This window comes from Ambystoma mexicanum, chromosome 10 (assembly GCF_040938575.1).
Source record: "Ambystoma mexicanum isolate Mex_15411 chromosome 10, UKY_AmexF1_1, whole genome shotgun sequence".
Lineage (NCBI taxonomy): Eukaryota > Metazoa > Chordata > Amphibia > Caudata > Ambystomatidae > Ambystoma > Ambystoma mexicanum.
In genome coordinates this window covers 602378980-602393050 of record NC_090932.1, presented here as the reverse complement: position 1 = coordinate 602393050, position 14071 = coordinate 602378980, and the positions used below count along the sequence as shown (strand labels likewise).

Genomic DNA, 14071 nt, shown 5'->3' with positions numbered 1-14071 from the left:
ACGCTGAGCTCTCTGTCCTGCTTCTTGTAGCAGGGGCACGTAGAGAGCACCTAGTTGCTTCACTAGTCCGTGGAAGTGGTGATCCAGACCGGCTGCGACCAATCCACTTAGAAGGCAAGTCTTTTGGGTATGATTAATGTTCGTTTTCTAATGTCTTTTGTCTTGATTATTAATAGTAATTCTTGCAATGTCTTATCTCTTTCCCAATAGGTGTGAAGATGGTCAATCGGAGTCGTGGAGCGAGTCCGGGATTCCCTTGAAGGTGATCGAGCTCCCGAATTAGCTTGTAAATTGGCCTTTATAATGGAATTCTAGACTTGGGTACGGCGCTGCCAAGCGTTCGTTATTTATATTATTTCTAACCTGTTGTGTTCTTTTTCCCTTGCAGGAGAAGACTGGCGGTGTAGGGCAGGGTTTGGAGGCTCGGCAGCAGCTCTGCAGCTGCAGGATGAAGGTGCCATGAAGATGAAGAAAGGAAGTGGAGCTCTGCGTTGCTGGACGCCCGGATCAGGTGAGGAAAGGCTCCGATGGCGATGGGATGCAGGTAAGATGCGCACCCAGCGATGGAGCGGCTGGAATCAGATGAGGAGCACCTTCAGCGATGGAGTAGCTGAATTCAGGTAAGAAGCGCCATCAACGATGGGATAGCTGGAATCAGGTGAGATATTCCTTCAGCGATGGAGTAGCTGGAATCAGGTAAGATGGTCTTCAGCGATGGAGCAGCTGGAATCCAGTGGATTCACCACGTGATGGAGAACAGGTAAGGACAGCAGTATGCGTTACGCTGCTGAAAGCAGAATAACACGAAGCGGAGGCATGTAGGTGGGTTGGCCTTTAATAGGCTGGCCTTGGCCCCTCCCTTTGGTCCACCTTGCCCCTCCCAGGGACTCTTGCACGTGCCTACCAATGATAGTCTATGGCCACGCCTGGCACTGATGCACCAGAGGCGCCAGGACTGGGTCCATTTGGACCCTTGTCCAATGGCCATGACACCCTTCCATTCCACGAGATACTGTATTCGGCCCCTAGGACACCATGAATCACAAAGGCGAGATACCTCAAACTCAATCTGCTGACCGGCAGTGAGCACAGGTGGGGGTGCTCGGATGGCAGAAGGGGAAACGACATATGGTTTCAAAAGGGAGATGTGAAAAACTGGGTGAATCATCTTCCATGAAGCTGGAGACGAAAAAAAAGCCACTGGATTGATACATTTGACAATCAAAAACGGGCCGTAAAAATGTGGAGAGCGCTTAGTAGGCCATAGATGTCTAGGTAGGTGTTTGGATGAAAGTCACCCTCAGAATACTGGGTTGAGTCTCTGCTTTTTTGGTCAGCATGTCTCTTGCTTGCTATAAACACTCGTGTATAGGCATGTTATAAATGCCATATCATATCTTCATATCGAATGAGTATTTGAACAAAATCTGTTACCCAGGTATTCACTGGGGGTACATCACAGGATTTGGTTCTTATAGAGGGTGTGATCGTAGGATTAAATCCATATGGACAGTACAAAGGGCTGGTATTCAACAAGGATTGATCAGTATTATTGTATGCAAACTCTGCTGTGGGTTATCGAGTAGACCATTGGTTTTTCACTTGAGTAGAGCAGCACATCAGGTACTGTTCGATTGTCTGATTGACCCTTTTTGTCCATTGCTCTGGGGGTGGTATCCGAGAAGTAAGTGCCCTTTTGATGTGTAAGAGTTTGCACAAATGAGAACAAAACCTGGAAATGTACTGGCTACCACAATCTGATCTAATGGTAGAAGGTAGTCTGTGCGAATGAAAAATGTCTCGGAAGAATACTGCTGCCGTTTCTACTGCAGTGGGCAATTTAGACAATGGAGTGAAATGGGCCGTCCTAGAAAAGGCTTAGATGGTCACTATGTTGGTGGTATTACCGTTTGAAGGGGGAAGTTCAACAATGAAGTTGGTTGCCATGATTTGCCACGGTCTGGAGGGTAATATGGGTAGATGCAGTAACCCTGCTGGTTTGTCTTCGGCAATCTTGTTTGGAGCACAAACCAAGCAAGAAAGAAGATGTTCCTTTACGGAACCAGACATTTTTGGCCGCTTGACGTGTCTCTGAAAATCCTGAAACATTGCAATTATTCCACGATGTCCTGCGGATGGATGCTCATGACAGAGATTCAGAGTGGTTGTTCGAGCCTCCATAGAAGGCAAGAACTGCAAACCATTCTTGAAAAGATATCTGTTCTTTTTGTAAGGGTCCAAGGGGTTAGATTGCGAGAGAGTTTGCCATTCATGCGAGCCTGCGGTTTCTCATAGTACTTGATTCAGGCAACTACCTACCTACCTAGGAAAACCTTGCTTTGTAAGACTGTTGGATAGGTTCCAGGAGTATTATTAATGTAATCTGGATGCCCAGATAAGGCATCAGCCAGTGTTTTTTGTGACCCAGACAGATATGTCATAGTTTATGAAATGGCTTTTAGTCGATTTTTACTCATTCGCCATATACATACATGAATATACGAATCACTATAAAAACTTCAACAATTCATAAAAGGACATCATATATAACACAATACAAATAGACATGTTGTGGCGGAGATAGTAATTCATCATCCGGTTCAGAATGGATAAACAAATCTCAATATATAAAAATGGACAATTTAAAAGATCCCCCTTTATAATACAAAACATTGATCTGGTTGCATTACCCCTGTTAAAACATGCTTTCATATAAAATCCATGCACTTAATTTAAGACTGATGGACGGGTAAGTTATGACAGTTTTATTAGGCCGCTCACACTCTAACAATACGATTGAGCCAGCGGACCTTAACATACGGTGCCCATTTTCATTTCTTTTGCTCTTATGCGCCAGGCCAAGTGTAAGTAATCTGCTACACAATAGACCACTTTGTGGTCGTCGCTTGCTTTGAAAAGTTGGAGGGCTTGCCTTGTGTGGCATGTTCCATGGGTGATACAAGTAGTTTTTAAAAACTTGCAACGTGCCACCCGATAGCACTCGCAAAAAACAAAGTGGTTCAGGGTTTCTCTATCAAGTTTGCAGGCTGGGCATATTTCATTCCCCTTCAAGGCCCATTTTTCTGGTGGCAATGCCAAGTTCAATTGGTTAAACCTGAATTTAATGTACAGGGTGCATGCCAACTGGGGCCCAATATAATCCAAATAATGTTCAAAACCCTTTGTTATTTTACTTCACAAATAAAAGGATCCCATTGCGAGTTTAGTGCAGTCGACCTCTAGATCTGTGTCTATTAGACTCTGGGCTCTCGTTTTCAGCCTTAACTATGGCGTTGGGAGATGCCCCCTTTGGATTGAGCCATAAATCTCCCAGCCCCAGCCTCATCAGGCAGTTCTTTTACATGCTGGAGCAAGGGCAGGGATCTCCCCCCCTCTGTCTCCATGAGATGCACAGTAACTTCCAGATATACCTGCAATTTGGGGACAGACCACAGTCTCGGACAATACTGCACTAGTTTAAAGATGATCTCGCTCTCAATTGGTCTGAGGCCCACTTCCAAGTATACAGGTACACTCAGACACGATTTTGGCAGGCCTAACATTCATTTTTTTTTTTAAATGGTTGAAGCATATAACAATACAATCTCATCATGGACAGGCAATGTTTCAGACAACAATCATAGAGAGCCACGACTGCTACCGCATATCCCAACTGGTCTTTCCCATCAGGAGTCTCCCCCTCTTGTGCATCTCATCCCGTCCCACCTTGACCCAGACATAGCCGTGCTAAGCGAGGCTTAAAAGTTAGGGCTGGGTATTTGTTGCCATATTCATAGAGTGGGGATCAGATAGTATGAAAGAGGTGGAGTATCCCCTCTTGCGCTGCAATTGCTTTCTCCAATACCATCACTTCCAAATCTTTCCCCACCATTAGATCAGGTTTGGGCCCTCTGGTACATTCAAGCATCGGGCAATGGAGATGCAAGCTGCTAAAAGCAGCTGTTAGCAGTTTAGCGTGTAGGCCCTGATCTGGGATAGATCCCCTCTACCGGGCAACCCAGCAACATAAATTTGGGACAGAAAGTCTGTTCGAAAAAAGTGTCCTACAAGATTTGAGTCGTATCAATTACAAAAGGAAAACACCCATCAACATCAAGATTCGACAGCTGGACGTAATAGATGCCTTAGCCAAAAGCGAGGACATCACAATTAAACCAACTGATAAGGGCGGAGCAATAGTAATTATGGACACGTCCTACTATACAAAGAAATGCCTTGAACTTTTGAGCGATACTAACATCTATTCACCTTTAGTCAGTGACCCACTTCCAGAAATTAAAATACTGATCAACAAAACAGTGCTAAAAGCAAAGGAGAATGGATGGATCAACGACAAAACATATGAATTTCTGATTAATCCCCACCCCATCACACCTGTTTTTTATGGTCTCCCAAAGATACACAAGGACAAATTGAATCCACCCCTTAGACCCATTGTAGCAGGGACTGAGAGTGTGTTTGATCCTTTGGCTATTTACATTGATAGACTACTACAACCAGCTATACAGTCATCATCTACCTACCTGAAGGATACTACAGATTTCTTGAATGTTCTCAAAGATTTTTCAGCCATTAGTTCTGAATGTATTCTCTTTAGCCTTAATATCTGCAATCTCTATACCTCTATCCCTCATGGTGAGGGTATAGATTCTGTGGAATGGTTACTCCTTAATAGCACAGATATCAAAGGGAACCCACAATTTATTTTGGAACTCTCAATTTGATCTTATATAACAGCTACTTTAAGTACCAAGGCAAATACTTTCTGCAAACTTCGGGGACATCGATGGGATCATTGATGGCACCTGTTTATGCTAACACCTTTATGTCCAGTTTGAAAGCCAACATGTACTGGATCATCTCACATGGTCACCTTACAACCTCACATGGAAGAGATTTATCGACGACATTTTCTGCATTTGGTGTGGCACACGGGATGAACTAAATCAATTCTTTGAATACATCAACCTTATACACCCCAGAATTAAGTTCACCATTGAAATTGGAAATCCCTACTTACACTTTTTGGATGTCAACAACAAAATAGCTACATCCGTGTACCACAAAGCAACCGATGCAAATAATCTATTGCATTACTCAAGCTTCCATCCCAGGGCAATGCTCCAGAGTTTACTGTATAGTCAGATCTTACGACTCAAAAGAATAATCTCGGATCCAGAAGATCTAGAAAAGGAATGCACAAATCTAGCCAGTAGATTCCAGAACAGAGGCTACCCTCAAGAGACTCTAGAAGCCGCTAAAAATAGAGCCTCAGAGATTACGCGATCAGATTTACTCAAACCCAAATTAAATGTGAAGGGAATACCATTATTATTTATATCGAAATTTTCAAGACAAAGTTTTCAAATTTCAAGAAGCATAAAAAAACATTAGAACATTCTTCACAATGACCAAACTTTACAAAAATTGTTTCCAACACCACCGATGATGTGCTTTAAACGGGGCAAAAACATCAAAGACAAGCTAGTGAGAGCAGAAAAAATACCTAAGGAGAAACAACTCTTCCTAACCAGCAAGAAAGTGGGTACATTTCCATGTTTGGGATGCACTCACTGCAACAATGTGATTAAGGGGGAGGTGGTAACCCACCCGAGAAGTGGTCATAAGTTCAAACTTAGAGACTACTCAACTTGTCTGTCATCAGGAGTAATCTATCTACTAAAATGTCCACGTGGAAAGGTATATGTAGGCCAGACTAAGAGACCGATCAAACTGAGATTGACAGAACATAAGTCAAATATACGATGTAACAACCAGTATTCACCAGTTGCTAGACACTTTAATTCACAAAAGCACTTCCATTGCACAATTAAAATTTCAAGTACTTGAGGTCATTAAATGACCCACAAGAGGAGGAGACTACCAGTCACTCCTGTTGCAAAGAGATGCATACTGGATCGACAAAATGGACTACAGCCCTGGGGCCTTAATGAGGACTTCACTTTAAATTGCTTTCTATGATGTGAATGAAAGCTGTAATTCTGTGGAACGTCATATATAAACATGTTTGTAAATTGATTCAATGATATGTATATGCACCAATATGTCACTAAATGTATCGAATTTTATACTATAATTTCTGTTGAGACCAATCTTTCTATGGGATTTATTGTTTCTTCACACACCTGAAAATGAAACAGCTCAGTATGCTTAGATAAGATGATCTGGCATTATGTTGCACCTTTGGAAGTGCTAAACTATATACACTATATATGTGTTTTACAGGACAACCACGATTCTCTGCCTGTCTGTCTTTCAGGGTACTCCGCACTCTGTCGGTCTACTAACATCATTATGATTCATTGAGGATATTTTACTTATCCCTGTCTTATTACATGTAGATTATACTCACCATTTGGTTCCACTATTAGAATCGGATACACATTGCCTTTAATATATGTCTCCTACTCAAATATTACATTTACTTAATTTTCCCCATTTTGACTCAGACATGGTTATCCCCCCTTTTTTACTACTTCTTTATTTCGATGCTCAAGATAGTAACTTCATTACTGTATTGCTTATTTCCCTCTCCATACCAATAGGTTTCCCTTCATGTTCACCTTTCCAAGATGGCCGATCTCTTATCGACCACTGGTAGTCCTTTCTCTACCTCGATCTTAGTTACTTACTTTCACTTCGACCACACAGAGCCATGCCGTTTCAGTGGAAAGACGCGGATCCGTGGAGCGGTCGCCGAGTCGTATGCAGATCCTGTGAAGACCAGTCCCCCACGCACTTCAGGTTAGCCACTGTTCATTATCCTCTCCCCTAGATAGGAGATTATTGAACAGAAACCGCACGAATTGTAACTCGCTTCCTTTTTACTTTGTAGCCATTAGAAAACCAGCTATCTGGCGTCTCTGCATGAGTTTCCCCCGCCTTTTTTTCAGACCGACATAGTGTTGACTGCCCTGATACCTCAAGCACTTAAGAACGTGGCATCTTTGTACAAACTAAAATATGCCTTTATTTGAATGTGAGGATATTGCATTTCTATACAGTATGAACTTTTGTTTGACACCAGTTCTCTAATTGAATTTAAATAAGATGTGTCCAATATACATATACTCTACTTTGCAATGATTGATCAAGTATCTGAACGAATTGTTCTCTTCTTTACTTTAAGTATCCAATTCTGGCCATTTGAAGAAGAGGAAAGAAACCTCGAAACGCGTCGCCAATTGAATTGGACCTTACTCTCTGTTTTTTGTAATCTGTTGAGATCTATTGATACTATTTGTGCTTCATTATTCTGTAAATAATTTTTTGTGTAAATATTGAAACACATTTTTTGTGATATAAACTCCTCTTTGTGGTCAAATTTGTCTATTGACATCTCCTTTTATTTGCTTTGTTAGAACTACTGTACCCACAATTCACTAAGGATTGATAAACTTTAGTAGTGGATTATCTCCACACATTAGAAAGTGTGCAGGAGACGGGAGGATTCCTAGGCTGAATCTTCTTCTTTCTTTTTTCCAGTGTAGGGGCTTTGTGCCATGGCCCCAGTTCCTCCCCCCGCACCTAAAACCAAATTAAAACATTCTTTGAAATATTTAAAAGCTCTCGATGAACAAGAGGTGTGCACCTGTTCTCATCCTTCTACGGGAGTTTGTTCCCTGTCATATCTGCGATTACCCCCGCAATAGATTCCCAAAACACTTGGACTTGGGGGCAACTCCACCACATATAAAAATATGTTCCTTGTGCCCTGCAATTCCACCAGCAGGTAGGGGGGATGGATGCTTGAAATTGATGGATCTGGGTCAGGAGGTAATACCATTGGAAAATCAACTTTAGGGCACACTCATTATTGGGAACGCATCTGGAGGATAAGTGGGCCCTGGCCCAGATGTCCAACCAATCTGTGTCATCCAGCTTAGAGCCCAAGACTGCCTCCCATCGGGGTATAAAGTCTGATCTGGGTAGCTAGTAAGTCCGCTCTCAAAGGTTTGTATAGTCTTGAGATAACCCCACTGCTTGAGCCCTCCCAGCTACAAAACCATTATATTAAAAAAAGACAGTCACAAGGGGGCACGGATGGGGTGGTGTTCAAACAGTTAGGATGCATGCTGAGCAGTCGAAAAGCAGAGCTTCAGGGTATATGGGTATGGATCAAGCGGACTTAAAGGTGCGTGGCTTTGTGTTTGGTCTCGGGGTATGTGATCCAATGCCGCAAGTGAAGGTAGGGGAACCTGTCCATCTCCGAAAGGTTGAATTCTCTTACATTTCTCAAATTTGCGGGGCCATCCCCTCACATATAATTGGGTGAGAGCTTGTAGTCCCCCACCCCCTTTTTCCAGTTCCCAAATGCCTCTGGGGCATGCCCAGCGTGAAGGAATAGCTGCCGTAAATTAGGAAGAGAGGACCCATGCCTCTTGGGATTTACTTTCCTGTCTGTGCTTCGTCCCAGACCTTCAAGGTGACCTTAGTTCCAGTGAGCAAATGTGGCCATTGTTTCCGTAATGTGTGCAGGATAAATGGTAGGAAGCGGAAATGGAGTGGGCATTGTGATTTCTTTATCTCCATCAATTTTGGAGGTGACGCTTCGGATTGTCATTAAGTGTGTGAGTTGTGCTGCTTTAATATATACCCCTAAATGTGGGACCCCTAGGTCTCCCATGCGGGCGCCACCCATCATGACTCTCCTAGGTATTCTACCTTTCTTTCCCCGCCAGATAAATCCCAGGACCCTTTGTTGCAGACGTTCTATTGCCGTGTTGGGGATCCCCGCTGGGAGGGAGGCGCAGCAATATAGTGAGCGAGGGAGCAGATTCATGTTTAGAGCTATTATGCGGGCCATTAAGGATATTTCCTGTTTTGCCCACCTGTCCAAGTCTTCCTCGAGCTGCTGGAAAAGAGGGGGAAATTGGCTGCATAAAGGTTTGCTGGCGCTGCCGTGAGGCGGACCCCCAAGTATTCAATTGATCTAGAGTCCCAATGGATCAGGCATATGGGTCGGAGTGACGAGATGTCTTGCGGGGTCAACCCCACCCCCAGGGCAACTGACTTCCCATAGTTTATCTCAAAGCCTGCCACTTGGCCGAAGACCCTGAGTTCCCGAAGGGCCGCTTTGAGGGAAAGCTGGATAGCATATAGGGAAACTTTGTGTGAAGAGTCTCGGGTCTGTACCCCTCTGATCAAATTGTTACCTAGAATGTTTTGGGCTAGAGGTTCTATAACCAGGGCAAACAGGAGGGGGTAAGGGGACAGCTCTGATGTGTACCACATGTCAGGGGAATAGGGTCCGAACGCAGCCGGTTAATTTGTAACGTGGTGTTCGGGGAGGAGTAGTTGGCCATGATCATGCTTCTGAAGTGGGGATCAATGTTAAACGCCTCTAATGTCAGGCATAAGAAGGACCAGTCTATCCGGTCAAAGGCTTTGGTAGCGTCTAGCGCTAGTAGAGCCATCTTCCCTACTCCCCTCGTGGTAAGTTCAATAAGGTTCAGAGCCCTTCTAATGTTATCCCTGGTCTTTCTCCCCATGATAAACCCTGTTTGATTGGTGCCAATCAGGGAAGGGAGTAAGGGGGCCAGCCAGTTTGCCAGAACCTTCGAGTAAATGTTGGGGTCAATGTTCAAAAGCGATATGTGCTTGTAAGAGGCACATTCCTTGGGACTTTTACCTGGTTTGGGGATCTAGATTGTAGATGAGGTCTGCATCGATGGGGGTCACCGTACCCATTGCCCCAAACGTGTTAAAAAGAGCTGTCAATGATGAGGCCAATTGGGCACTAAAGATTTTGCAGAATCTCAGGAAGAATCTGTCTGGGCCCGGGGCTCTTGGGGATAAAGCCTTAATAACACTCTCCACTTCCTCTTGTCAGATTGGGGCTTCCAGTGCCTCTGTCATCTTTGGTTAGTTGCGGTAGGGCTGCAGCAGTGAAGTGTTCATGCTGTGCTGCAGACGATCTTCCTGGATTCCACGTCGTTTCCAAGAAATGCTCCTGTGCCAGGCACAGTTTGTCCTGTTCCCCGTAGTGGGCGACTCCATGCTGATCTTTAAGGGCCACAATAAATTTCTGTTTTTTCACCTGTGTCAGTTTACTGGCTAGGAGGCGATTGGCTTTATTTCCCTTTGCATAACAGCCCTGTTTCACCGTTGTTTGGGAGTGCAAAGTCCCCTCGGCATAAAGGGCTTCCAATTTGTTGCGGGCGATTCGAAGGGCAGCATGGACTTTGGGGGACCAACCCTGTTTGTTTCTGCTTTCGATATCCAGGATTTGCTGTTCCAAGCGCTCCCTTGTCTGCTTATTTCGCCTATGATAGGCTGCCGTGTGTGATATCAGTACCCCCTGATAACCGCTTTCATGGCATCCCAGGTGGTTGCTTGGGAGGTGAGTTCTGTGGGGTTTTCTTGAAAGTATTGTTTGATAGCTTTGGCCGCCTCCTCTCGAAAGGCCAAATCATTCAAAATTGGGTCATATAGACGCCACTGTGGTCTGGGTTCGGGGGCGGGGGTACCAGGGCCTGGTCTTTAAAATCACCGGGGCATGGTCTGTGAGAAACATTGGGGCGATGGCCACTAGGATAGGACTTGTGGGGAGGCAGGATCAGGTCAATTCGGGATGAGGAGCGGTGGACGTGAGAGAAGAATGTAAAATCCATATCATGTGGATGTAGCACCCTCCAGGTGTTGACCACCTCCACAGGTGGTGGTCAACATATCTCTTCAAAGGCCCTCAGAGTGGCTGTGAGATCCTACATTGCGGTGTATCGTAACACAGCGTCATCTGCAAAAGTAAGATCGGGCAGGCCTCCCGTCCCAACTTAGGGGTTGGGGGGGTCTAAACACTTTGTCGAACCACCTCATCTATGTATAGCAGGAATAGTAGGGGGGCCAAAATGCATCCCTGCCTTACACCTCTGTTTACATCAAAAGCCTGGGTTAGTTCCTTCCCAGTCTCCACTGTACAGATGCAATGTTATCCGAGTACATATGGATTATAATCTTCAGTAACCCCTGCGGGATCCCTCTTTTAACCAGGATTTTCCAGAGCTTAGCCGTAGAGACAGCGTCGAAAGCCGTCCTGAGATTGACGTAGACTGTGAAGATCTTCATCTTTCTCAGGACCACATACTTCAACACTATCAAATGTAGATGGAAGACTTGGTCTTGGGGCTGATACCGACCTGTAGGTCGTCTATAACCTTTACACTGGGTGACCCACTCTTGTAGATTTGCATGGATTGTTTGGGCAAAAATGTTTCCCACTCCATCTAGGCGGGTGAAATGTGCTGGGTCCCCCTCTCATCCCCTTCTTATAGATCGGGATTAATGTTGGGTTTAACCATGGGGGGGACCCTATTCAGGCTGAGGCAGGTGTTAAAGAGGAGCCTTAGAATGGGCGCCCAAGCTCCTGTATCATCTTTTATTAAATCTATAGGCAGTAAATCTGGGCCACGTACCTTCCCCCACTTCTCTACAGACATGGACTTAAATACTTCCTCGATTCCTTTGGTAAGTGGCGTTATGTCCTGCTGACAACGTGCTCTTCCCATCTCTGTCGTTTTTTCACCCCTGCCATACAAATCCCTAAAGTGGGTCTGACAGGTATTTGGGCTGATCAGTCATGATGCCCCCTCCCTGCCCATCATTTGCCCCACCCACGATTTTCCCAAATTTACGGGAGTCCCCTGCTTCTACCGCTTCCTGCATTCTCTCCCATTCTGACCGAACAAACCCATCCTTTTTTTATTTTGATTTTAATAGGGCTTTGTAAGTGGCCTATATGCGCTTAACTGCTTTGTCCGGCCTGTGGCGTTTGTGGCACTTTAGTATATTGATTTTGCCAATCTACAGTCCTCATCAAACCATGGCTGGTATTTGATTGCATGTTTTTTTTATCTTTTTGCTTTGTCTTGTAACAAAGGGTTGGATAGTAAAGACGACTTTGTTAAAGGACAAGAGAATCTTGCTGTCCCCCATTTCCTTCATGGCTAAAGCTTCGAGGGCTGGAAGAATTGCTTCGTATATGTAAGTTTTCAATTCTCTAGTATCAAGGTCAGACCATTTTATCTGCAGCTTGGATATACCCTGTGACTGTATGGGGAAACAAGGCGTATTAAGAGGCCTCCCCCTGACCACTCAGCTGGATAAGCTTCAGTGTCAGGGGCCTGTGGTCACTGTCCGGAGTGCTCATGACTTCAAAATCGGAGGACTTCCCCAAGAGATTGGCTGACAGGAGGATGTAATCAATATGAGAGGAACCATTGGATCCTATGAAAGGGGGTTTTGGTGGCTGGTCGTTTGTGAAGTGGCTGACACAAGCCCTTAGCCCCAGGCTCAACAACTTAGAGGAACAGCTAAGAGCCATAGGATGTGCTCTACCCAATAAGGGGGAACTAGGGGTGGAATATCCCATGCCTCATCAAAATCATCCCATACCCCCCTCTAGATCTGTCAAGGGCTCTATTTGGAGATTAAGATCACCATGAGTATAATTTGGTGGTTTACTTTGTCTTGGCTCAGTCTTGTTTCCATTCTATTCCAAATCACCTCAATCACGTTGTTTGGGTTTTTGTTGCCCACCGGATTATACACATTAACAAAGCGATATGGGGTTGGATCCCTCGGCGCTCAAAGCCAAATGCTGTGCATCTGGGATGTCACATTCAACCTTGGTGATTTGAAAATCCAGAGTTATGCTAATCCAAGTGGCCAACCCCCCCATACGCCCTCACCTTTGGTCCCTTCTGGGCTGGCACCCAAAATACTTGTATCCGTCAAAATAAATGGGGTCCATTTCCCAGGTTTCCTGGAAGCATATCATGTCATACCCCCTGACCCAGTCACACCAGTCTGCATCAGCCATGTGTTTCTTAGGGCTGGCTATGTTCCAAGAGATCAAGCTGATCTTTCTTGCTCTCTCTTTGGGCTGGAACATCAGGGCATGTATCACTTCATGTCAATCCGCAGTTCGAAGGTCTGTGCAATCTCCCCGATAAACCCATTGGTCGGCCTCCCCATTGTTTGTACTAAGGCTTTAGTCAGTGGTGGTTTCCAATTAGCCCTGGGTCAATATCGACTGCTGGCCTAATTGATATTTTAGAACCTGTGGGCAGATATGCTTGTGACTCTATGGCTTACAACCCATTCGCCAACCAGTCACTTTTTAGTGAAACCGTTATCATGCCCTCTCCATTGCAGGATGAGGGTTGCCTTGTGCATTTCACTATATCACTTCTTATGATAGTTTTGCACCCCCTTGTGGATCTAAAAAAGTAGGTTACTGTGTTTGAGGGATTCTTGCGATTCAAAGAACCCTGGAGCGAGTTTCCCCACATTATGCAAGTGACTGACGGGCAGTTGTTTTTGTCCATTACATGTGCGTGTTCATGTCCAACTATCTCCCCCTTCCTAGGCCCCACCGGCATGGCATTTGGGGTAGTAAGCCAAAGAGGCGGACGGTTTTTTGGGGGTACGAGCCAATGAGGCATGTGTTTTGGTGTGTGAGGGGTGAATATGTGAATACAAGGTTTCTTGGCCCCCTGCAATGCCCCACCCTCTTTCATTGGTCCATAAGGGTTGTCGCTGAGCCTCGGTAAGGTACTGCCCTGAGCACCAGTGTTGCCTCCCCAAGCAGCCTCTCCCCCTCGCTAGGACCTTGACTCACCCTCTTATACTTTAGTGCCCTGGGTGGCCCTGGCTCTGTCTGACAGCGCCTGGGCGGGTGTTTGTTTGATGTGTCACCATAAAGTGGTATCAATGGAGGCTGGGACTCCAAGGTCTGGGTAGCTGACATCCTCTCCTTAAGTAATGATATGCCCGCGGGCAGTAGATCAAAATGTGTCTTCATTCCTGTTTCCAATTTTTCATAGATGAGGGCCATAGGCCCCAGGGGGACTCAGGCCGGATCCTGTCCATTCCCCCTCTCCACCCCACCAATGTGTTGTCTGGGTTAAGGATACTTTCTGTCTGGTCCCCTTTTCAATCCTGTTTTATGGTTCTTGAATCCAAGGGTTATCTGCTGTGATATTTTTGCTACCTTCACGGGCATAGTGAGGGAGCACAGGTCTTTGGG

General features: G+C 45.2%; 1 protein-coding gene across 9 annotated transcripts in view; it reads left to right on the top strand.

Moving 5' to 3' along the window:
* The window catches only part of LOC138491581 (putative serine protease K12H4.7), a 1111489-nt gene that overhangs the window by 479798 nt on the left and 617620 nt on the right, over positions 1–14071 (top strand). For 6 of the 9 annotated variants that reach the window (XM_069618161.1, XM_069618166.1, XM_069618162.1 and 3 more), the window contains one exon: positions 6694–6786. The exons of the other annotated variants lie outside the window; for them this stretch is intronic. In XM_069618161.1, coding sequence (XP_069474262.1) covers positions 6694–6786 — 93 coding nt within the window. The remainder of the gene's footprint in view (positions 1–6693; positions 6787–14071) is intronic. 9 annotated transcript variants of the gene reach the window in all.